General features: G+C 32.6%; 1 protein-coding gene across 1 annotated transcript in view; it reads right to left on the bottom strand.

The window, feature by feature from the left end:
• Positions 1 to 25,773, bottom strand: part of LOC137645678 (serine-rich adhesin for platelets-like) — a 42,667-nt gene that overhangs the window by 12,540 nt on the left and 4,354 nt on the right. Inside the window, 1 exon segment of the mRNA XM_068378525.1 lies at positions 6,104 to 6,152. Coding sequence (XP_068234626.1) covers positions 6,104 to 6,152 — 49 coding nt within the window.

The raw sequence follows: 25,773 nt of genomic DNA, 5'->3' as shown, positions 1-25,773 counted from the left end.
ATTTTCCCCTTCTGTCTCGGGTGTTGGTGTTTTATCGATGATTTTATTAGAACTAAAACATTTATAAATTCATTATTATCCCAAGACATTCAGCACGCTGCTTAGTGCCAGTGCCCTGAACTAACCTTCCGCTTAGCCGCAAATTTTGAAACTCTGCTATAGTTTTTTATTTTTGACATACAGTAATGTACAGCATTTTAGTTTTGTAGTTATCATTTTTGCACACGTCCATACTGGGAGAAGTTCATTATTTCAATGTTTCAAAAGTATGTAACTACAGGTACTGTAATTACTTTGCACAGTATTATACTTCTCCTATGCCTCCAACCACTTTGTAAGAGAATTTATTTTTGACTTCAGACTTGTTTTTCTGCAATTCTTTCAAAATTTTGCTCAATAAATACCCAGTTTTCAACATACGGTATATGCTTTACATTATATAAGAAATTTCTTGCTATTCCATTGGTTAATCCCCCATTTTAGGCTTCTGCTCTTTCATTTATATGGTTCATCAGTAAGAGAAATGTGCAATACTGAACTTGTACAGAGAACAACATCATTGACCCTATTAATTTGTCTATTCCATGTACAAAATGATATTTGCTACCTATGATTTCTGTTAGACAGCTAGGCTACCGGCAAACCAAAAATTTTATTTGAATTGTGTGAGAGACGGTACAATTTTTATTTCAATTAGTTGCCGATATATTCCAGAAATGAAAATTAAAAATGTCATGTCACTTTTAATTCCTGTTTAGACCTGATCAATTTTACATTGTTTCTACATAAAATGTTAAGTTTTGTAGAAAAGGTTGGGATGTTATGCCTTAAGTTAATTTGGACTGTATTAGTGTATTTATGTGGTAAGGTTAGGTGGTTTGTCAAGAGATGTCCCTGGCCAGGTAAGGATCTGGTACCCTCTGTTAGGTTAGGCCAGGATGCAGCCCTATAATTTTATTTAATATACACCTTCCGTGGTCAGGTTAATTATTGGTGTTCAAGAGGGTAAAACTTCCCAGTCAGGTATGGACTTGGTATTGTTAGGTTACTTTGGGACATACCCTCGTAATCTTATTTAATTTAAAACATGCTTGATTAGAATGGGGTGTTTGGTTGAAGATAGACTTAATGCCTCCTCCCCAGGCTAAGTAAAAGTCAAGCACCCTAGGCTATATATGTATTATGAGTGCCATTGATTTTGTCAACCATATATTATGTATTTCTGTGCATTTTTGTTGTATTGGATTTTAGTTTTCCACCTACTTAAAATCTGCAATTTCTTACTGGGGCCCCCCATAGTTGCTGGATATAGGCTGTTATGTATACAGTATTTAACTATTTTAGTTTTTTTTTCATATTGATCTGCATATCAATTAACAAATTGCAACATCACTTTTGAAAATAATAAATCTTCTATGCACTTCAGTTGAGCCAATTATCCTCCTTAGGGGAGGATAATTGGCTCAACTGAATAAGAAGTTTCAGATATACAATCAGCATTAACCACTAATGATTATAAAAGTTTATGTTGCTACTATTTTCTGAAAACTGTATTGAAGTTATATTGCATATTCCCCATTTTGAAAAAGTCCTGCTCAAGCACATAATATCTAGTAGTTTCTGCAATCTTCTGATGTTGGGGTGGGTGTTTGGAGAGGTGGTTTGGTCTATCTGCTGAGTTATCAGCATCTATTTGCATAGCTCTGCCTGTTCCTAGCTTGGGTGGCTAAGGGAATTCAGTGCTGATCATATGTAGGCCTATATAGAATTAGTCTCTAGGACATTGTCCTTTCCTTTGCTCTCCAACATGCAGGTTAGATGAAGATGGATGCCTTTAAGTACTACAGTACTATATTTCGTAATTTCAGATTGTGTAGGGTGATGGTTCATAGTCTAGGTCTAGGGTAAGGGACGTAAGGTTACGATGTATCTCTACCGTTACCATTGTCATATTTTCCTGCTATATATTAAGTTTTTTCACAAAAAATCTATAGATCATATACTGTATTTGACAAGAAATTAATTTCTACGGTATAATTACCAAATTATGTATTTTAGCAGCAATTCATTGTTGAATTGGAAGAAATATTTTGGTAAGGAAATGTAAGGATTTATATACAGTGATACCTCTGGATACGAAAGTTTCTGCTTACGAAAAATTCAGGATACGAAAAGCGATACAAAGATTTTTATGCCCCAGTATACGAAAACATTTTCAGGATACGAAAAGCTTACGAGATCCCAACTCGTCGCTGAGAGTACAGTACCTTTTTTTTCAGGGTATCAACCCTTAATTTAGGTGTACAGGTAACAATACACCTTCACTGATCCAAATGCTTTACATACAGTACCATAACTTTTATACAGTAGTAAAGAAAATGGACCGTTTTCTTAGGGCTTGGAGGGGATAACTAGGCTATAACTACATTATTGAATAATCTCATGGTGGTTTCTGGAATGGATTAGGCTGTTTTTAACGGTTGGGTTAATTATTGAATTATAGAAATGGCTGCATTGCATGTTTATTACTACAGTTTAGCGTGTTTATGAAAGAAAAGGTGACTTTTTGTCAGGCTTGGAACGGATTAGGCTATTTACATGTAAAACGCGACTCAGGATACGAAAATATCAGGATACGAAACCGTATCCGGAACGGATTACTTTCGTATCCTGAGGCATCACTGTATATATATATATATATATATATATATATATATATATATATATATATATATATATATATATATATACAGTATATATATATATATATATATATATATATATATATATATATATATATATATATATATATATATATATACACACCACCAGCAAGATAAAGTAAAAAGGGGTAAAGCAGCCTGGTGTATGAATCTACTAAGTGTACAGTACATTAGATCTGCCTTTCCTGTTGGGTTGAACTGTACAATAGCATAGGCTGCGGTGAGTAGCTGGATATTTGACATAGACCTTGTTACATTTTAATTTTCTTTTTTTCTTTGTTTCTGTGGTGGTGATAGTAAAAGAGGTAAAGGTTAAGGGTATCCAATAATGCAAGGAGCTGATGTTATGGAGAAGCCTAACCCTTGTTTTCCATTATTGTCATTATTCTGGTGGTTGATTGAATTACTGTACTGTATCATAGCATTTTTTTTTTCAATCATAGTGTCCCTACTTTGGAAGTACAAAATCTAATTATAGCTTTCAACATAAGTGTATGGTAATGAAGGAAAAGTCTGTATGCCAAACTAGATCTGCTTTTGCTGTGGTATTAATTCAAGAAGGAAATCTAAAACATTGGTTATATAATTGGGTGTACACTTCTTACAAAATGTTGTTCAGGGAAAGTGCGGATTGTTCTGATTTTTAAGATGTTCAGTATTATGCATTCTTTACCACAATTTTCCATCACGAAAATCCAGTCAAAAACAGAGAAAAGATGTTTCCATTATTGGTGCTATAATTTGTCAGTAATTTCAATATGAAACTGGTTTGGCTACTTTACTCTTTATATAATTTACTAGTGTACGCGACCCGTCAAAAATGACAGCTACACATTTAAGTAGATATGCACACAGAGGTTCAACCCTTACCACCCCTCCCCCTTTCCTAACTAGAATCCCTTTGACTAGTATATGACTACTCTCTCTCCCCTACCATAGGGACGTCTGTCTAGCAATTCCCCTAAGTATGACTAGGAAAAAATTGTGTGTATATATATATATATATATATATATATATATATATATATATATATATATATATATATATATATATATATATATATATATATATATATATATATATATATATATATATATATAGATGATAAATTTTGCACATGTAGACTTGTTTATCATATTCAAATAAGCCATATATTTTTTATACATTAATGTCTGGATTCTCTTAACGACCTCGGGATTAGAGCCCCAGGCGAAATCACGCAAAGACAACAGGTTCTGACCGGCTGGCAGTCGAACCCTGGTCCTGGAAACTTGTATGAACCTTGACATACCACTTGGCCACCTGGTATGTCATTGTTCATACAAGTTTCCTGGACCAGGGTTCGACTCCCGGTCGGTAAGAAGCTGGTGTCTTTGTGTGATTTCGCCTGGGGCTCTGATCCCGAGGTCGTTAAGAGAATCCAGACATTAATGTATAAAAAATATATAGCTTATTTGAATTTATTTATATGCATATATACTGTATATATATATATATATATATATATATATATATATATATATATATATATATATATATATGTGTGTGTGTGTGTGTGTGTGTGTTACATAAAACTAGACTTTTGCACTTTATTATATAGGAGAGATATTAAAGGATGACAGGCTAGACCATTTCCATGGATATTTACCAATATTTGCTGGTTAGGCTTCATTTCAGTTGCTAGTCAGTCTAGTTAGGAACTTGTTATGTTCTATGCCATGAATATTAGTAAGGGAGGGAACAGAAGATCATTGTATTATCCTAACCAAACTAGAGAGAATATAAAATAGACTAATATTGTTAATTTTACATTGTATACTATAGAGTAATGTACTGAGTTACATACGAAAATGATATACAATAGCAGTTAAATGAAATTTAGTGTTTTTGGAAAGCGTTAAAAGGTTATTCTTCTAATGTAATTGCATATTCATTGACATAGTCAGTCATAGAAGCTATAATTAGTAATGCTAGAGGTGAGTAGACAGTGGGTGTGTTGGTGTATTCATGTGTTGTTTTTTTTTTTTTGTACTTTAATTTTGTTTGTTATTCATACTTTTTATTTTATTTATCGATACTCAGGGACGGGTATGAAGGAGCTTTGACCAATAAAGAGCAAAAGCTGAAAGTGGCATTCAGTGTATGGGCCGAGAAAAGAACTTGGGAGAGAATAAAGGTAATGTGAAGCGTATTGAGGATAAGAAGCAGGTGGGTAAATTGATAGGAAGAATTGTGATTAGTTTGGTGGTAAAGTGGGTTTGAGAAGTTAGTAGTTTATGTGCAAGCCATATCTTAATGGCCGGAGGTGTGTAAAAAGGAAAACAGACAATGGATGTAAATATATTACTGCCGGATAAAAAAGGTGGTTGGTGAATATGGTGTGGAATATTTGAAATGCTTTTTACTGTGTTGATTGTGGTAAGTTAGCGAAGAGGAAATGTAGACACTAGTCAAAGAGTGAAGAGAAAGTGGAAAGTAAAGGTGAACTAGATTAGGGGTATGGAGTAGTAAATAATAGCATGGAAAGTAAATGTATGGAATTGATAGTTTTGTTGAAATATTTGGGAAAATATGGTGGATGGTTGTAAGAAAAGAGGTGATTCCTAGAATATGTTAAACTAGCAAGGTAGCAGATTGTGTGCAAAAGATTGGCTGGTAAGAGATTCGAATTAGCTGTGGAGGCTGATGTTGGAATGTGTCGGAGGATTGTTGAACCAACTCTCCTTTATGGGAGTGAAATGTACGTTTTGTACAAATGAGAGAGACAAGAATGACGCAGTGTGTGGAGATGTCAAAGTGCTGCTGATGAGCTTTATGTGAAGTTGCATGAAGTGATGTTATGAATGTTTTACTGCACATAAGTGTATCGACGATTTAGCAATTGAATATGTAAGGGATTTATTTTTTTTTTTTATGGAGCCACTTCTTGTTGGGGAAATGAGCCGGTTAACCATTCCCCCTAATATGCTAACTAATGTTTTATTAATAACTACTGATTTATGCATTCGTTGAATTGTATTGAAAATTATAAAAGTCAGTTGAGGATGGCGTACTTTTGTAATAGTTATGATTCCAAATACCGGTTTCGTAATCATAAATTTGGGAATAGTAATGGGAATTGAATGTATTTTAATCTAACTTCTAAACATTTAATTCGTAATCACCATTTTGGGAATGGGAATTGAACGTATTCATTAATGTAATATTCCGTACTGACAGGTGAAATTGTTGGACAGATGCAAGTGTCATTTGTATGAACTTCTAAAATTGCTCGTCATGGAATCTAACGAAGTGCCTCTCTGGTTAATGGAAATAGTTTTCCTTAAATGTGCGTGAGTGTTTTGTAATAGGAAACATGTTTTGGTCTCAAATCACTTACCTATGAATAAGACCCTGTGGGGCCGTAACGTCGTCATTATAGTATATATCTGCAAAGAAAGAAAAAACAAATTATTAATGAACGTTCTAAGGATCAGATTTTATTCACACACACACACACATATATATATATATGTATATATATACATATATATATCTATATATATATGCATATAGATATATATATATATATATATATATATATATATATATATATATATATATATATATATATGTATATGTATATATATATGTATATGTATATATAAATTTATATATGTTTAAAGCAGACTTTTACATCAATGTAAATAAGGATTAAAGAGATCTTGTCCTAATGAATATTTTGTCATAAGTTCGACCAAAAATGTTTTCTTCTTAGTTCCTTGCGAAATTCACCAATAGAAAAGTCAAGTGTGCCATATGTGCATCATTAATAGGGTATTTTAGACACATCTTTCAATATTTATAATATTATCAATGTATTTATGCAATAATTTCTTGGAAGAAATATAAGTTTATTCAGAGGGAGTTGCCAACGTAAGTGCTAACACTCTCCAAGCAGTTATGAATGACGAGACCTCAACAGAAATTTTCTAAAGTGAAATGTTTGCAATGTTCACCGCAATATCTAGCTAGTAAACAGTAAGGTTTGTTGCTTGTTTGTTTGGTTGAGAACTGTGTGCAAGAATTTTGTTAGCAATTATTTGTACTAGCAAAAGCACCCGAATTAATTTTTGGGTCGTGCCTCTGATACACCGGGGTGTGAAATAATTTTTATCTTGTTGCAATTAAAGTTAATTGGAGCATTATACAGTATATGTATATATGTATATATATACATATATATATATATATATATATATATATATATATATATATATATATATATATATATATATATATTTATATATATATGTAATTTATATATATATGTATATATATATATATATATATATATATATATATATATATTATTTGAGATCGTTAACCCTTTTTAATGGGATACTTATCTTTTGTTCTTAATAGTTGCACAAAGATTTTTGTCTTCATTCTAATTGTGGAGGATACTAGATATTGTAGATTACGATGGTTAGTTAGTTGTAAGATAGAAACAAATGAAAGATTGACAGTACATTTTTCAATTTTGAACCACCCTAAGCTGGTAAAAGTGCATGGAAACCTTACCACGATGGGCTAATAATCTAATATATTTTAATACGACAAATTTATACGAACAACTAATAGAAATATGGACATAGAAACAAAACATTCAATAGGGTTAACTTCATTTTTACAGGTAACACTTACACGATTTTACGAACTTGAAAAATAAAATCGTATGACCGATACTTTTTGGGTTTATATTTTGATTGGTCCCCAAGCGGGTTATAATTCCTTCGGTGTACCGTAAGCAGTGCACTGTAATCATTACTTTCGGGTAGTTTGCTGTGTCTTTTCGGGCCCAAGTGGCATTCACATTTTAAATATGGTGTATTTGTATTATACTTCCGTTCCCGCTTCTTTTCATCTAAGCTTTAGTGATGTATATTAAAACAGCGTGGTTTCCCTCTGATAATCTAAATGGCCTCCCAGGCACAGTTCTGGGTATTATGGCTCGAATTAATAACTCAAATAAGACATTTGATTGGTGTATAACACGTCGGGGGCTTTTTGAATTTTAGTATATTTTCAAAAAAGAAATCGAAAACCTTTGTAATTATTTAGCAAGGTGACCTCTGCTTTAGTTGTTCCAGTTAATTTAATGTTTTCTGTATTTGTATAATGAAATACCATTTTAGCCCTTTCCCGTTTTAGACGCAATTTAACTGTTTGAACTAAGAAAAGGGTTACATTGGAAATCATGCACTTTCTTTACGTTCACGTCCACATGTCAACCATAGCTTACCTGGATAATAATTATGGTTATGATACCTCAATACAGTGGTCTCAAATGTTTATCTTAGCGCACATACTTTCATTCACCATGAAATGTGTTCAAGATGTTTTTTATATATATTTACTTATACCAAAGACAAAATTGTGGAAACACTGTTCACATTTGCTATTGTTACACTTGTCTAAATTAGATGAAATACTTATGTATCATACAAAATAAAACGAAAATCTGTGTCGTTATTGCTTGTGTATTTTTTTTTCTATGATATGATAAAGATTTTCTAATAGTTTACACTAATTTAAAGATGGGTCTGATGAATGATATCGCATCACTTAACATCACATCACACATCACACATCACATCACACCACACTCGCTGTTGGTGAATGACCAAAACTGAATGAGCCGAACGAGAAGGCACAAGGCAGCTTTATGTCTCCGAGAAAGTTAGCTCAGTGGTTGCAGGTCTAGTGCAGTTTGCAACAGCTGCTCTCTCTCTCTCTCTCTCTCTCTCTCTCTCTCTCTCTCTCTCTCTCTCTCTCTCTCTCTCTCTCTCTCTCTCTCTCTCATTCATTTGGTAAGAGCTAATTAATTCATTATGTCTCAAAGGTGGCCCAAATAGTAATCTAAAAGCTGAATGTACAATTGGTAATTCCAGTAATTTTGTTAAGTAGGAATCAGGAAATTCGTAATATAATTGGATATTGTTCTCTAATGGTTTTATGCATCATCTCGTGACCGTTTATATGTTCGTGAATGAAATTAGGTTTTATTGCATCATTGTGTCGTCAGTAAAAGAGTATTCTTATAATTTTGGCTACATCTTGTAGTCATATATATATATATATATATATATATATATATATATATATATATATATATATATATATATATATATGTATGTATGTATGTATGTAAATGGGTATCAGCAGTGGTTGGTGTCAAGAAAAAGGTCCACGGTGCTAGCAACATCCCACCCAATAGATTGCTGAGATACCGGAATGTTGAAATCTCTGGGAACTAAATCATTCAAATGTGTATACACATGTATATATATATATATATATATATATATATATATTATATATATATATATATATATATATATATATATATATATTTATATATATTTATATATATGTGTATATATATGTATATATATATATGTATATACATATATACAGTATATATATATATATATATATATATATATATGTATATATATATATATATATATATATATATATATATATATATATATATATATATATATATATATATATATATATTGTGTGTGTACGTGTACCAGAAGTCATTATATGTGATTAGAATTATATAAAAAGAATGCATATGTTTTTTTTATACGTATACAGGGGCTTTCGTCCATCTTAATTATTGCACCTCCTCAGATAAAACTGAAAGCTGATAATATCTTCATCGTTGAGGCAGACTAAAGCAAAACCGTATTAAAAAAGAAAAATTATTTTGACATGATTATGGTCATCCTTTTCTTACACGTGTATGTACATATACATGTGTGTGCGTATGTATATATATATATATATATATATATATATATAAATGAATATATATGTATATACATAAATATATATGTATATATATACATATATATATATATATATATATATACATATATATATATATATATATATATATATATATATATATATATATATATATATATACTGTATATATATATATTTATATATATATATATACTGTATATATATATATATACTATATATATATATATATATATATGTAGGCATATATACATATATATATATATATATATATATATATATATATACATGCATATATATACACACACATATATATATATATATATATATATATATATATATATATATTTATATATATACATGCATATATACACACACACACACACACACACATATATATATATATATATATAAAATCGGAGATTTCATTAAATACGATAGGATTTTGAGGTTTAGTATTATAAAGTTCAACTTTGCTCTGACAGTTATCTTACTCTGGTTTTGAATTTCCTATTAAACATGACGTATTCCCGAATAAGAGATAAGAGAGAGAGAGAGAGAGAGAGAGAGAGAGAGAGAGAGAGAGAGAGAGAGAGAGAGAGAGAGAGAGAGAGAGAGATAAAAAACTTCTTTGAGCGAAAATGATCACTAAGGTTATAAAAAGTGTCTAATTTTCATTCTAAAACTGCATATGGTGACATGATTAGATATAGCCTGTTTTTGTTATACTGTGGGCTGTGGTTTGTATCAAGATTTATGGCTCTACGGGAAGAATTGCAAGTCTTTACCTCTATGATACCATACTTGAATGAAAAGAGAGTCTTAGAAAAGAGAAATATGAGATCTGACAACACACAACCTTGCAGCGTTATGTGCTCTTGTGTGTATGCTTTTAAGACCCTTTCCTTTAACTGTTGAAATCGAAAACTTAAGTAATATAATCTGTCCAAAGACTATGATTTCAAGGGGAAAGTCATAGGTGAATCATAAGCTATTGATACCATACATAGTACAATTTTTTTTTTTTTTATGCAGCAATATTTTTAACTCGTAAATTTAGCATATTTTTATATATATCATTCACATTCATGTAGCAAAAAATGTGAAGCTGGATTTAAAGACAACCTTATTTTCATATTAGCCGCTGTTTCATATTTAGGAAAGGAGATATTAGTTACAAGAGATGAATGATACGAAGTGTTTCCCTATGCGTTAATGAGTTACCGTCGAACATCTTTTGCGGTTTGGTTGTAAATCACGGTGCGGTTTCAGATCAACAAGAATGTGATTTTGTATCAATTCCCATCGCTAACGAGAACTATAATTTATCTTTCGTTCAAAAGTTCGTGGAAATGGCAGAAGAAATTTTTTTTATACGTTACTTTAAATTGATTTATATTTTCCCTCTACGAAATTTCTGTTAGGTGATGATATTGTTTGCACTTGAGCCTAGTTTCTTCTGCTTTTCGTAGACCCAGAGAAATGTTAGGTATAATATAAAGAAAATAGGTAATCGATCATAAAAAAAAGTTACTGATGATAGAGAAAACTAAATCCAGTATATTTATTTTACTTCGTAGTGAATTTACTATTAAATTCAACTGTCAAGAATACACATGGTGCTGTAATGATTTACACGAAACCAACATCTCTCTCTCTCTCTCTCTCTCTCTCTCTCTCTCTCTCTCTCTCTCTCTCTCTCTCTCTCTCTCTCTCTCTCTCTATAGGTATGAAAGGAAAAATTTAGATAAATATAAGTTTTAATTGGTTTGGTCATCAACTGGGAGCAGACGATAATGATTTATTAAAATAATTGAGATCGATAAGCTGTCATATTTTTTTTTTTTTAATTCAGGTGGCTGGATTTCTTTAATTAACACCTGTTGATTGAAAATACAATAATTTCGTAGACCCTGATATTTCCATTTATTCCTCTTTGATTGTACTTTGATTCAAGTGGATTTTCTTTGGGATTTTATTTGAAAGTTTCAACGCGCACAAACACATATATTTATTTATATATATTTATATATATATATACATATATATATGCAGTATATATATATATATATATATATATATATCCATATATATGCATTCATACAATATACACACACACAAAGACGGCACTGTTTTACCAAGACTATGGCCCCCTTAATGTGTATGAGTGTATAGTTTCGTATAGGCGAATGGTTGAATTGTGTAGGTTAAGATTTAACATCCTGAAAAGAGTATGGAGGCGTGAGCCATTGGTTAGATTATCCAGGACGTAAAGATGTTGTCTAAGTTTGCTTATGAATAAATTTGAAAGAAACAAAATAGCAGAAAAAATTGAGTGCATATTAGACAGTTAATCGTTGTTTGTGTGAATGATGAGGTTGTTTGACATGGCGGATGTGTAATACGTGTTTTTCTAAAGTGTTTACCTAACTGTTGCGTTCTCTTTCATGTTCCTTACAGCTCATTTACATCCTGAACTTTTAGAATAATGTCAAAATTTAAGATTAACTACTACTGATTTTTCGAAGTGATTCATTCAGCAAGATTTCGTATTGGTTACACCTCATGAGACAGTTCTGAAGTGCAGTGTGACAAGATTTCAACCATTAGACATTTTTTTTTTTATTGCAATTGCAGTTTTTAGAATACAAAGATATTATGTTTCGGCCAGAAAACTTTGTCTAAAATTTTGCAGGAGTTAAAAAGTTTTTTCTTTTTTTTTTTGAAAATATTAACGCTTCTAATAAGCACATATTTAATAAAAAAAATATTAAAATCATTTGTATAGTGGATTTGTATCAGATTTATCTTTTAATTACTTTGATTATATATTTTATATTATTTTTTCCAGAATTTATTCGGACCAGCTCTATGAGTTGAGTTCCACTAATAAGGCTGGATAATGTCCGCCTATGGTCCTATCAATGATTGATAGAGAGAGAGAGAGAGAGAGAGAGAGAGAGAGAGAGAGAGAGAGAGAGAGAGAGAGAGAGAGAGAGAGAGAGAGAGCGCAGTGGTGTGCTGAGAAACGTAGACGAATTGCGGCGATGTTCTTCCACATCAAACACAATGCCGACCTTTTCATCTTCTCTATCAAAAGAAAAATAAAATAAAACCATTAAGTGAAGGGAAAACCCCCATATGTTATAATATACTGAATAAAGCCATTACTAGAGTTACATGTAAAATCCGAAAGTCTCTCATAGGGTGTGAATAATCCAATACTTTTCCGAATGAATCTCTTCAAGACAAGATTTTGGCAGATGTTCTACAGCGTTTTATCGATCGATTCTTGCTTGGTCGTGACGAGGGATTGTCGTCATTTCGGTTCTTTGATGCCAACGTAGGCAGTCGCCTGGATAAGCGTGACTGCAGAGTGATGTTTAGCTTTTAGAATAGTGGTTGATTAAAAAGCTGATTTGTAACTATATACTGTATATATATATATATATATATATATATATATGTGTATATATATGTATATAGTATGCATGTGTATATGCACACAAACATTAGTGTACGCGACCCGTATATATATATATATATATATATATATATATATATATATGTATATATATCTATATAGTATATATGTGTATATGCACACAAACATTAGTGTACGCGACCCGTAATATATATATATATATATATATATATATATATATATATATATATATTGTGTGTATGTGTATGCACACAAACATTAGTGTATGCGACCCGTAAAAAAGGATATCTAAATAGGTATGCACACGCGCAGATTCAACTCTCCTCACCCTCACCTCTACCCAAGGGATAGGTCGAGACCGAGTAGCTACGTGTTTAGCAGTGCCTCTAAGCTTGACACACTCTCTCTCTCTCTCTCTCTCTCTCTCTCTCTCTCTCTCTCTCTCTCTCTCTCTCTCTCTCTCTCTCTCTCTCTCTCTCATTATGTATTATATAATGTTTTCTTCAAGTCTGGCTACTAAAAGTAAATTTCCCAACGCCCCATTACAACAGCAGGCCTCTTCCACCAATATATCTTCTTGTCAGATGGCAAGCTTCAGCCTGAGACGACGACTATAATCTGTTGACTATTAATCAGGGAAGGGGAAAGTGACAATCAGGTTTATTATTAAGGCTTCTGCTTAATAAGCTTTAGGCTTCCTTTTCGGTTTGCTGCTTTTCATTTCTTCACGTCGTTAGCGTGAGTCTTCAATAACCATAACTTTATCAAGACCTTTAGGCATTAGGGTTGGAAGTTTTTCTTTTGTTAGTTATATGCATATATAGATTTTATATAGATGTATATAATATATATTTCAATATAAGATAATTACTTAGTTCTCTTGCTTGACGGTACACTATGGCACACTATTCTCTCATATACATATATATATATATATGTATATATATATATATATATATATATATATATATATATATATATATATATATATATATAATGTATGTATTTGTATATAGACAGGTGGCTGGTCAGGGCACCAGCCACCCGTTGAAATATTACCGAGAGAGTTATTGGGTCCTTTGACTAGCCAGACAGTACTACATTGGATCCCTCTCCATGGTTATGGCTCATTTTTCTTTTGCCTACATATACACGGAATAGTCAGGCCTATTCTTTCCACATTCTCCTCTGTCCTCATGCACCTGACAACACTGAAATTCCCAAACAATATTTCTTCGTTTAAGGGATTAACTACTGCACTGCCATTGTTTAGTGGCTATTTTTTTCTTGGTAAGGGTAGAAGAGAGACTTAGCTATGGTAAGCAGTTCTTCTAGGTTCTAGAAGAAGGACACTCTAAAATCAAACCATTATTCTTTAGTCTTGAGTAGTGCCATAGAATCTGTACTATGTACTCTGGCACACTATTCAATGTTATTTCTCTTCATCTTGTTTTTTCAAGTTTTTATAGTTAAAATGGGAAATATCTATTTTAATGTTGTTACTGTTCTTAAGATATTTGATTAATTGTTCATTACTTCTCTTGTACAGTATTTTATTTATTTCCTGTTTTCCTTTCCCCACAGGGTTATTTTTCCTTGTTGGAGCCCTTGGGCTAATGATATCTTTCTCTTGCAACTAGGGTATACCTTAGGTAGTATTAATAATGATAATAATAATAATAATAATAATAATAATAATAATAATAATAATAATAGTATATAATATATATATATATATATATATATATATATATATATATATATATATATATATATATAATCTTATATATTCCGTAGATATAGTATAAGCATTACTCAAGAGTCTTTATACTTTGCCAGGGTTGTTGTTTTCTTTCTTATATCTTGCTGTCCTCCAGGGCACTGAATGGCCTCCCAAGCTCCATTGCCTGGTATATGTAGCCGGAATTAGTTAATGATATATATACATACATATTATATATGTATACTTACATACATATATATATAATCTATATATATATATATATATATATATGTATGTGTGTATGTTACATATTTATTTCCAACATTTACTTTGAATTTTTTGTCATTATGTAATGGAATAGTGTTCTAATGATCTAGGAGCTTATTTGAATATTGAAACTTACTAGGCAAGGTAACTCATTGACATGTTCCAATGGCTGACTTGTATAAGATGATTTACGATAGGATATAGGATATCTAGCTTCCTCATTGTGAGGAATATTCGTAACGTGTGAACTAAAAGCGAAGGCGTCATTTCGCCTCCCCTTGGTCATCGCTTTCTCCAATTTGCAGGATGTGTCTGCTAGAAATGGCGAAAGTGCTGCGGGAGAGTTTTATGAACAAACATAAACTGCAGTTTAGCATTATCAGATGTTTGTGATGAGAAAATATTACTCTTTTAATGACTAGAGATTTTAGTTTAGAGGATAAAACTAGAAATGCAAATGATGATGTGCTCCGTCTAATTGGTTTTGGAGTGATGTTTTTTTCTTAATGTAAAATAGTATTAGAACCACCTATAAGTTGTAGCCGTTGTTTGTGTGCAGGCATCACTTCTTTCTGATTGGATTTTCAAGTGAAATATCCTTAGAAAGGGGGTGTCATTAACTCTTAGTGATCCCTTACTTTTAGGCGCCAGCGCTTAGGTAAGAATGCAAATAGGGAGTCTGAATGAATTTAGGTGCCGGAGAGATATGGTATTAAGCCACTCGGTAGTTGAATCTTTGTGTATTTATGGGTTTTTATTATAGAAACATGTTTAATAACGCATTGATAAATTTGAACTTACTAAATTAAACAATGAAGGGGACGATACGAGAAATCGTGTATGTTGTGTGCTTACCCGCGTATTTGTGTGTGCATATATATGTGAATATTCACACACACATATATATATATATGTATATATATATATATATATATATTGTATATATGTATATATATATATATATATATATATGTATATATATGTATGTATATATTTAATTTTGAGTATATGTATATGATATATATATATATATATATATGCACACACACACACACATATATATATATATATATATATGTGTATATATATATATATATATATATTCTTTGTATTACATTTTAATATTTTGCACCGCTGTAAATCTCTGTGAGAAATGAAGCACGCAACAGGCCCAACTGCCAACTGACTCACTGTCATTATCTGGCAGGCATGTTCATGGTCGTGAGATTTATTTTCCTGCTACCATCCAAGAATGAAGGACTCGGCATTTCGTCAGATTCCGTGCTGGTACACAGTAATTATACGCTAAGCTATAGATGCTATGCCTTCAGCTGACGTATAACTGTGAAATTCAACTCTTAGGTTAGAGAGTTTGGGCAGCAGGTGCAGTTTTCTCTTTTGAATGACTTTTTCTTGAATCCGATAGCGTATCGGAGAAAAGGCAACCTTTGAGTGATAGCAAGGATTTCTCATAGGCGGCAGCTTTGATTTCCTTGATCCTCAGGGAGAGTTTCTATTGTAGGATGTAAAAATATTTAACAGAAAATATCAAATTAAGAATTGAATGATTCATCCTCTTGTTTTAAATTATATTTTTTGGTCATACTAAAGAGGACGGTGACTTTATGATATAAGGAAAACGGTAAGTTTTGCTTTATTCAGGAAACTAAAGATTCATACAGCAGTTCAAAATCCTAAAAAGACTTTTTAATTGACTGTTTCGGGAAAGGTAGTCTGATGATTCTTTCTCTGTCTGTCTCTCTCTCTCTCTCTCTCTCTCTCTCTCTCGTGTTAGTTTAAATATGACTTATTCGAAAGGTGAATCTCTCTCTCTCTCTCTCTCTCTCTCTCTCCAGTTTAAATATGACTTATTCGAAAGGTGAATCTCTCTCTCTCTCTCTCTCTCTCTCTCTCTCCAGTTTAAATATGACTTATTCGAAAGGTGAATCTCTCTCTCTCTCTCTCTCTCTCTCTCTCTCTCTCTCCGGCCAGGCAGGCGAGTAATGATTAGGTGGGTCCTATTGCTAACAAGACAGCGTCTGATAGCAAGAGTCGAAGGTGGCTGTGTTGTGATGAGACTGACTGTCTTTACCATCCTGAGGAATGCTGATTGCCGGCCATAAATGTATATCCATGACTCGAGTCGTTTTGGTTCTTTTTATATTGGGCTTCTTGGTTAGCCTTTGCTAATGGCTTTCTTGTCCTCCTGTGAATTTTCATGTAACTGATGAGGTGTTATTAATCTGTTTGTGTAAACCAGAAGTGTAATTTGTGTACAATTAGCATTTTGCGGCTTTCCAGTAATCACGCGTGTTTAGCTATTGCTCTACTCCCTTAAGTGGACTGTATCGGTTAGTGTTTGGTAATGGGCGAAGGAAAGGGAATGTAGGAGGGGTTAAGTTCTTATTTAGTTCTTTAACTCTGCACACACACGTATATATGTGCATTTATATGTATATATACATATATATATATTTATATTTATTATACACGCACTCATGAATATACACATATATAAATACATACATACACACACACACACATATATATATATATATATATATGTATATATATGTATGTATGTATATATATGTATGTATGTATGTATGTGTGTGGTTACCCTCAAAACAGACATTTGCTCAATGTTATGACGAATTTTGAATATGTGAAACTTTCTATCCGCTGTCATTTGATTTTTAGAACATTTTCTCGTCATAGTTTGAAATGTTAGAATTTTACTAAGTCTTTAAATATTCCTATACAATTAGTGAGTGCTACTCTTTCTTTCTCCTTAACTACCCTTCATAGAAGGTTGTCTTTCCATTTACATTCTTGTGAAATTGCTGGGTTGAAGTCTAGTTGATGCTCAATTGAGTGAATCCAAAAAAAAAAAAAAAAAAATAAATAAATAAATAGAAAAAAGATATTCGATTTTGTAGCTTCTTGCAGCTTTACATTAGTTAATACCATACTTTCTTTGATGCATGCATATTTATCATTATTTTCTTTTAAACAGTTTTCACATTTGATTTTTACTTAATTGAAATAACAATAGCTCTATTGGCATTTAGATAACTATATTTTTTCTCTTTGGGAATTAGTATGTCTTCTTGATTTTTCCCAGCGTTCTCAAATGTATCCTTTATTTGAATCATTGTTGGCCAGAACACCGAGTGGTAAACAGAAATAGAAATGATCCAAGACCTGTTTTGGTAGTTTGTAATTATGTTGGAAGTCAAAATGCGTAAATGATTAGGGTATGCGTGCGAGAGTTCAGCATAGTCAAGTTTATTGGGTAATAATTTTCATCATCTCGATGACCATCGGGATTCATTTGTGTGGATGTAAATGCAAACATGATACTTCGCGCACTTTCTTTTTTATAGATAGTTAGTGTTTGTAACCGAAAGAAAATGTAATTTTTAATCAGCCAGTCTGTCAAATTCCTTTGGTAGATTATGTCACAATACTAATCATTTGTATTGTCAAACGGGGCATTTTGGATTCTATGGAAAACGTTATGAGAAGTATGGGACTCTTCAAATGGATGTTTTATTTTTGCGCGTGTTTGGACAGGGGCGTTATTTGCATGCTATCAGATCTTGCATGGTCACAAACACTTTCAGAGAGAGAGAGAGAGAGAGAGAGAGAGAGAGAGAGAGAGAGAGAGAGAGAGACTGTATAGAACAAAGAATTAGAAATTGAGTTTTGGTCAAGAGGCTTTTGTAAGTCTTATCTGATGATGGCACTGCGCACCAGCATGGTCACTTTTTCTTAGGTATGAAGATGAACCAGGAAGGACAGAAAGGTATAGAGACCTATTAAAGGTTGTTACCAGTAAATGATAAAAGATAGGAATTACAGATTATAAAACTTTTGCTTTTGCTTTTTTTGATATTAATATATTATTGATTATTTTTTAGCATTATTATGTGACAGTAAAATTTAATACTGTATTACAAATACCGGATTTATTTTAATCCATTTTGGACAAGTGAATCAAGTGAATAACAATAGGATTAATTTTATATAAAATTTTATTAAAGGATATTTTTATTATCAAAAGTCTCAAGTTTAAGGGAATGTTTATTTGATACAATTTAGTCTATTTTTATTTAAAATTAGTCTGAATATAATATATATATATATATTTATATATGTATATATATATATATATATACTGTATATATATATATTTATATATGTATATATATATATATACTGTATATATATATATATATATATAGAGAGAGAGAGAGAGAGAGAGAGAGAGAGGTATGAACCACCATGACCGTTACTGGATACAGCCTTACATTACCGAATAATGATAATAATGTGCTAACATGAAATAAAATGGGTAAAACCTCGTCGCTAGGGAGTTTAGTTCAGTAGGTGTGAGGGCGGGAGGATTGGGGGGGGGGGGGGCCCGAGTATCTTAGGGGGTCGCTGTTTGGGTGGGGCGGAGGGTTGAGGACAAGTTGGCTAACAACAAGACCTGTACTCTAGGTCAGTGTACAAAGTCAGTGGAAGAAGAAGAACAATAAAACAGAGAGAATGTGCTGCACTGGAGTTTTTTGAAAGCAGGACAAGAGGATAAGGCATCGCGAGGTGAAAGTAAATCCCTTTAGATGTCCAAGAAAGGAATACATGATTGCAGGGGCTAGAAAAGAAGACAGGGAACCAGTGGGCATGATGATGTTTTGCATTCGATGTAAAGGCTGTAGAAGGTCTCTTTGCATCAGGGTTTATTGAGGTATTAGCTCGATGCTGAATGTCTTCAAAAGAAGGATGTATTTTTATTTTCTTTAAAGTGTTTTGGATGTTTTTTTTCTTAATTTAAGTATTTTTTTTAGCCACGTCGTAAATGATAAGTCTTTTAACACCCGGGGGCTTAATGATTGGTTGGTGGATAGCCAGTTATAATGGTATGTTAAATTTTGGCTGCAGTTACAGCGGTTCATTAGAAATTTCCTAAAAATTGCTTTATATTGTAAAAGTATACTTGAGGATACTTTAAGAATACATTGTTGAATTAGATCTTCGATGTTATTCTTAAAATTTTGTCACGGAAAATGCATTTTATCTGAATCGAGTTACAGTGAGAAGCCTATGCATGAGAAGTAAAAAGTGAATATGATTATTGTAATCAAATAACATGTACAAAAATGGCAGTCTTCGTTAGAAAGAAAATTAGTAGGGAAGATATTCTTCATGCCAATTACATATCGCCTAGTACAGATTTATTGAAAGATGAAAGCGAAGATTGGTGAAAACTTTGGAGGAGGTAGGAAGGGCGGAGGAAAGTGCAACTAATTAAGTGTTAAATGTAGATAGGGACTTAATGAGAAGGACGACAGGCCTAGGCATAAATTGCATGTGTGAAACGGCAGCCTCTGCGTAAAAGAATAATAGGGGAGAAAGTGACGCGATGTTAGAGATGGGATGGAAGTAGAAATAAAGAACCGAAAAGAAGAGAAGATTGTGAAAGGTGCTTATGCTTTTAGAAAGTTGACCTCTCTAGAAATGATGTAATTGATGAGCCAATAAGAAGCTGAGACATAGACTACAGCTGGGATGTAATGGTTGATTCAAGTAATTAGTGACCTTGTGGGAGCTATTAAGTGTAATTGTTCAGTAGTCTCCGTTGTACCATAGCTATTAAGCGACTCCCATTACTAATCTCTAAAGAGTTTTCAATACTACAGATGGGACTGGAAAGAGGAAATTCTCATGTTCTTGCGTAGTTATCTGATAGGAAATTGTTAGAAGTACAGTATACCTTAGTGATTGATAGGTTAAACAAGATGGCTTATGAAAGTAGGTTTTAGCTTTTATTTTGATTTATAACTACAGAAGTTTCAAGTTTTTAGCTTTGTGTTTATATTTTTTTTTCCAAGAGGATGCAGGAGTTTACGTAATTCTTAAAACAATTTCGATGCTTTTCTGTTGATCAGGTTGACATAAGTCTCGTTGTGCAGTTTATATATATGACTCATTTATTTTAACATTTTTACTGATCTTAACATATTTTTTTATTCATTACTGTATAGTTTATTTTCCATTTTCATATTTTTCTCCTTACTGGGCTACTCTTCCTTTTGGAGCCCTTGGGCTTGTAGCATTCTTTCTTTCCTGCCAGGGTTGAAGCTTGGCTTGTAATAATGATGATAATAATTCATATTTCTGTGCATAAAGGTACAGGAAAGCACTGTTTAAATGCAAAGTATTTTGTACACAAACAACTATATATATATATATATATATATGTATATACATATATATATATATATATATATGTATATACATATATATATATATATGTATATACATATATATATATATATATATATGTATATATATATATATATATATTTATATATGTGTGTGTGTGTGTGTGTGTGCTATATTTTAATATATATAAATCCCTTTGCTTTCACGAAAACACGCGCTTGAGCACTCTCGCACATATTTATATTTATACATGGCAATATGTGGGAGGTAGTGTCCAGATAAAGCGTTTAGAGACGTGATGTCATTAAGCTGCTGCCTTATTTAGAAAGCATCTGAAAGTTTCAACTACTGTGCTTTTAAGAATCCATCCGATATAATGTTGGAGCGCAGGTAGGCAATGCAATGCGCTAATGATTCTTTCAGGTTTTTAGCGTTGGTTTATCATGTCTTTACTCACGCTGGTTTGATGATGACTTGCACCAGACGAGAAGGATGTCTACACTGCTTGTGATTCATTTTCTCTACGAGTCGAGGAAGTTACTATTTTGATTGTACCGTAATTAATTATTGTTATTGTTAATAATATATATATATATATATATATATACATATACATATACATATATATATATATATATATATACATATACATATACATATATATACATATACATATACATATACACAAACACAAACATACACACACAAACACACTATCCGTCAAAAATGACGGCTAAATATTCAGATATATATGCACGCACACATGCATCTTCTCTCACCGGGGTATGACTACTTTCTCTCCCCCATACTAGAGGGATGGGGAAAGCTGATCACTTGGAGTGTGATGGGAAATATATACATATATGTGTGTGTTAGTGTCTGTGTTTGTATGTATATATATATATATATATATATACATATATATATGTATATATATATATATATATATATTGTATGTATAAAACCAGACACATGCTCTATAATATAGGGGAGATGTACTTGAGAGAGAGAGAGAGAGAGAGAGAGAGAGAGAGAGAGAGAAGGTGGGTGTGATCCGCTCTGATCACCATTTAGGTAAGACGTTTTTCCAATGAATATGAAACTGCAGTAATAGTCCTGTTTTTTATCAAGTATATGTGGTCTTTACTAGTCATAGCCGTCCACTCATGACTGGTGCTTGAGAGAGAGAGAGAGAGAGAGAGAGAGAGAGAGAGAGAATGGTTTTTGCTTATATCGGTATTCGTTTATCTTTTCTGGTTACCAATTATCAGGACCCACTGCCAGTTATCCACTGTTCGTTTTCCAGAAATATTTCGTAATCCCACGATGCCAGTAAGTGTACAGCATCAGTTTATACGAGTCATCCTCCTTATATTTCGTATTAATTGCAGCAGTGTACTATTTTCTTTTTCTCTCTTCATATTATTTCAAGAAAATCTGAAAAAGCGATAAATTATCTTTGAAGAGATAGATAATATTTTATTCCGGCAGGCAGTTATTTGCGGTATAATTGAAGCTCAGCTTTGGTGTATTGGTAATGAATGGTAACTTTTCCTTCTATGGCAGAATCTCCCTAAGGGGTGTCCATTCCTTACCAGACTGCGTGTGTTCTATGACTGGTAATAATTGTAATGAAAGAGCAACATTCTTCACGTATGTTCACTTTCGCTATTCCTACCTTACTCGTCTTTCTGCTCATTGCTGCCCTTTGTGTTCGCTCCCCCCCCCCTTCCCTCTCCATCCCTTGATCTCTTTCTAACCCCCCTCCCTCCTTCCCTCACCTCCCCCCTCCTCGAAAACATTATTGTTCTCGCACGATGCTGAAGTCGAGCATCATCGTTTATGACCGTGAGGAGATCCTCTTCAGTAAGCTCAGTCCTCTTTAGAGTTTCTCCATAGTCTGATTCCAACGATGTGGGTTATTGTTTGAGTGGAATGGATTTTCTTTTTAAGGTTTATTTATTATTGTACCACTCTAGTTCACTTTATATAGAAATTATTGTTTTATTATTACTACTCTAGCTACAACCTTTGGAAGAGCAGTATGCAACAGGCCCTGGGGTTCAAGCAGGGAAAGTAGATCAGTGCGGAAAGGAAATGAAGTAACAAATGAAATATGAGAAATATTAGATATTATGAAATATATTAAGATTCATAACAAAATTGAATGTGTACATATTAATATATCAATTTTGAATTGAGATGTATATTAACCTATTCAGTAGAAAAGCATTTTCAAGAAGTTTGAATTAATGAAACTCAATGGATTCAACGATTGGAATACAAAGATCATTCCACAATCTGGTCACAGCGAGATTAAAGTATCTAGAATATTGTATGATATTGAGCTTTATGATGGCGATGGCAAGATTATTAGAATTAACTGAGGTCTTTTATTGGTGGGAAGTCACAACTTCAGTGTAATTGCGGGAAACGGCATATTCCCAAAGAATTTGAATGGCATTGTGTTCCGGTTGTTTAGTTCATCGCACGAGAAATGCTTGTGGAATGTGAAAAGAGTTGAGGAAATGCAAGGTAGTATGGTGCATTACAATGATAAATATTCGCTAGGTTAGGCTATTTGTCATCATCCTCACTCGGGAGTGCTATTAAGATCTTTTCCCCGTTTCTCTCAGAATACGATTCCTTTCAAATTTATTCCGGACACACACACACACACACACACACATATATATATATATATATAATTGCATGACTTTCTTTTGAAAACCAATGCATAAGTCATGGTTACGAGTTTCATTATGCGAAGTTGTGAAATCCGTTGCTCTTTTCTTATTTTTTTTTTGCTGTTTTGTGAACAATATAGTCCTCTCATAATTTCGTTTTTGATAAATCCTTGAATACACAATGATATATGATGCAACGTGATGCAAACTCAGCCGAATGAATGTTAAACATAGCTCAAAGGAAAGAAACGCTAACGTGATTTGAAACCTTTCCCTTTTCAGAATCAACTCTCGTTCCATTCTAGGTCAATTGATTGCAGGTTAAATAAACCCAATGATGATGCTGTTAAGAAAACACATCATTGCAAACCTGGGTTCAGGAGTGGTTGTGCCAGAGCAAAAAAAAAAAAAAAATCGTTGAATGATGAAACGAATGAGTTATTGTCAAAGTGTGTGTGTAATTTTTTGTGCTTGCTGAATCCTCTAATCTCTTGCGTGCAGTTGATATAGTTTTTTTTTTTTTTTTTTTTTTTTTGCATACTTAGAGTTTCTAAGTCCTTTATATATAGGTACTTCTTAAATAGTTTTTTCATGATAGAAAAGGTATTCTTGTCTAGAATTATTTTGACTTCACGTTAGATGGTATTATTATTATTATTATTATTATTATTATTATTATTGTTGTTGCTTATGTCATTAGTATTAATGGTCATACTAGGCTATATTTAACGAGATGACTTTTAAGAAAAAAAAATAAGCTTGAGATTTCTCATTTAAAATGTCTGGGAATTAAAAAGAAATCTTTACGGAATTTATTTACGAAAGAATTATTATTAGTCTATCAATTTAATATTTTTAATTGGTTTCCAGTTAACCATCTTTATGAAGAAAAAGGGACAACGAAAGCTGAACCTTCACGAACGATTTATAGCCAAAGTGATGTGAAAATACATGTTTCATGTTGTTACAACCAAAGTTTACGAATCTTTACGTCTCTGTAAAAACAGAGAAATTATGTATCGGGTTAATTTTTTTTACACTCCTGATAGGTATAGGGCCTATGCCTCATACAAAACTCTGATGGCCGTTTTATATTTTGTTTGATCCTACTTTCTCTCGTTTCATTATCTTAACTTTTTTCTTTCCTGCGTTCTTCTTGGACTCATCCTTGTTTATATTCGTCGTAGATGTGATTGTTATGCCGGTATTTACACAATTAGTTTTTATTTCATTTACTGCTTTCTCTTGAGTTATTATCTCATATTTACTTTTCATCCTGAACTTTCCATCACCACCACCACCACCACCACCACCGTCCTTCTACCCTTTCCTTGGTTCTCGACCTGTCTTATCTAGAATACATGACTCATGAGAATGAAGCAAGTGTGCATTTCTCTCTCTCTCTCTCTCTCTCTCTCTCTCTCTCTCTCGCACAAAGCAAGTGTGCATTCTTTCTCTCTCCATCAATTTCTTCTTGCAGTATTCGGGTCCCGTTTCTTTTCCCTGCACGACTGGCCGCTTTTACCCTTCTCCGACCCTCCTGGTCTGTGCATCCAGTTCTCCAGTTACATGATTTTTCAATCCTTCTTTACAACGTGTATGACTAAACAGTTTTCAAAGGCTCTCCTCTGCAACAAGAACTAAAGCATATGGAAGCATGCCTTACGTTGCTGTGGTTTATTGACGCACTATAAACCCAATTCTATCAAAATGTGATACTCCAGCATTCAGATGAGGTACACTAAAATTATTTAATGTTTTGTTTTCGTTATAGGAGGCAATTAAGTTTGGCTTTTAATATGACGTCTCAACTGGACACTGATATGATAGTTTATTAACAGTAACTTTACGAAGAGTTCATGCGTTATGTTTACCAT

Source organism: Palaemon carinicauda, chromosome 8 (genome assembly GCF_036898095.1).
Source record: "Palaemon carinicauda isolate YSFRI2023 chromosome 8, ASM3689809v2, whole genome shotgun sequence".
In the NCBI taxonomy this organism is placed as follows: Eukaryota; Metazoa; Arthropoda; class Malacostraca; order Decapoda; family Palaemonidae; genus Palaemon; species Palaemon carinicauda.
The sequence above is the reverse complement of the archived record's forward strand: the minus strand, read 5'-3'. Positions and strand labels throughout refer to the sequence as shown.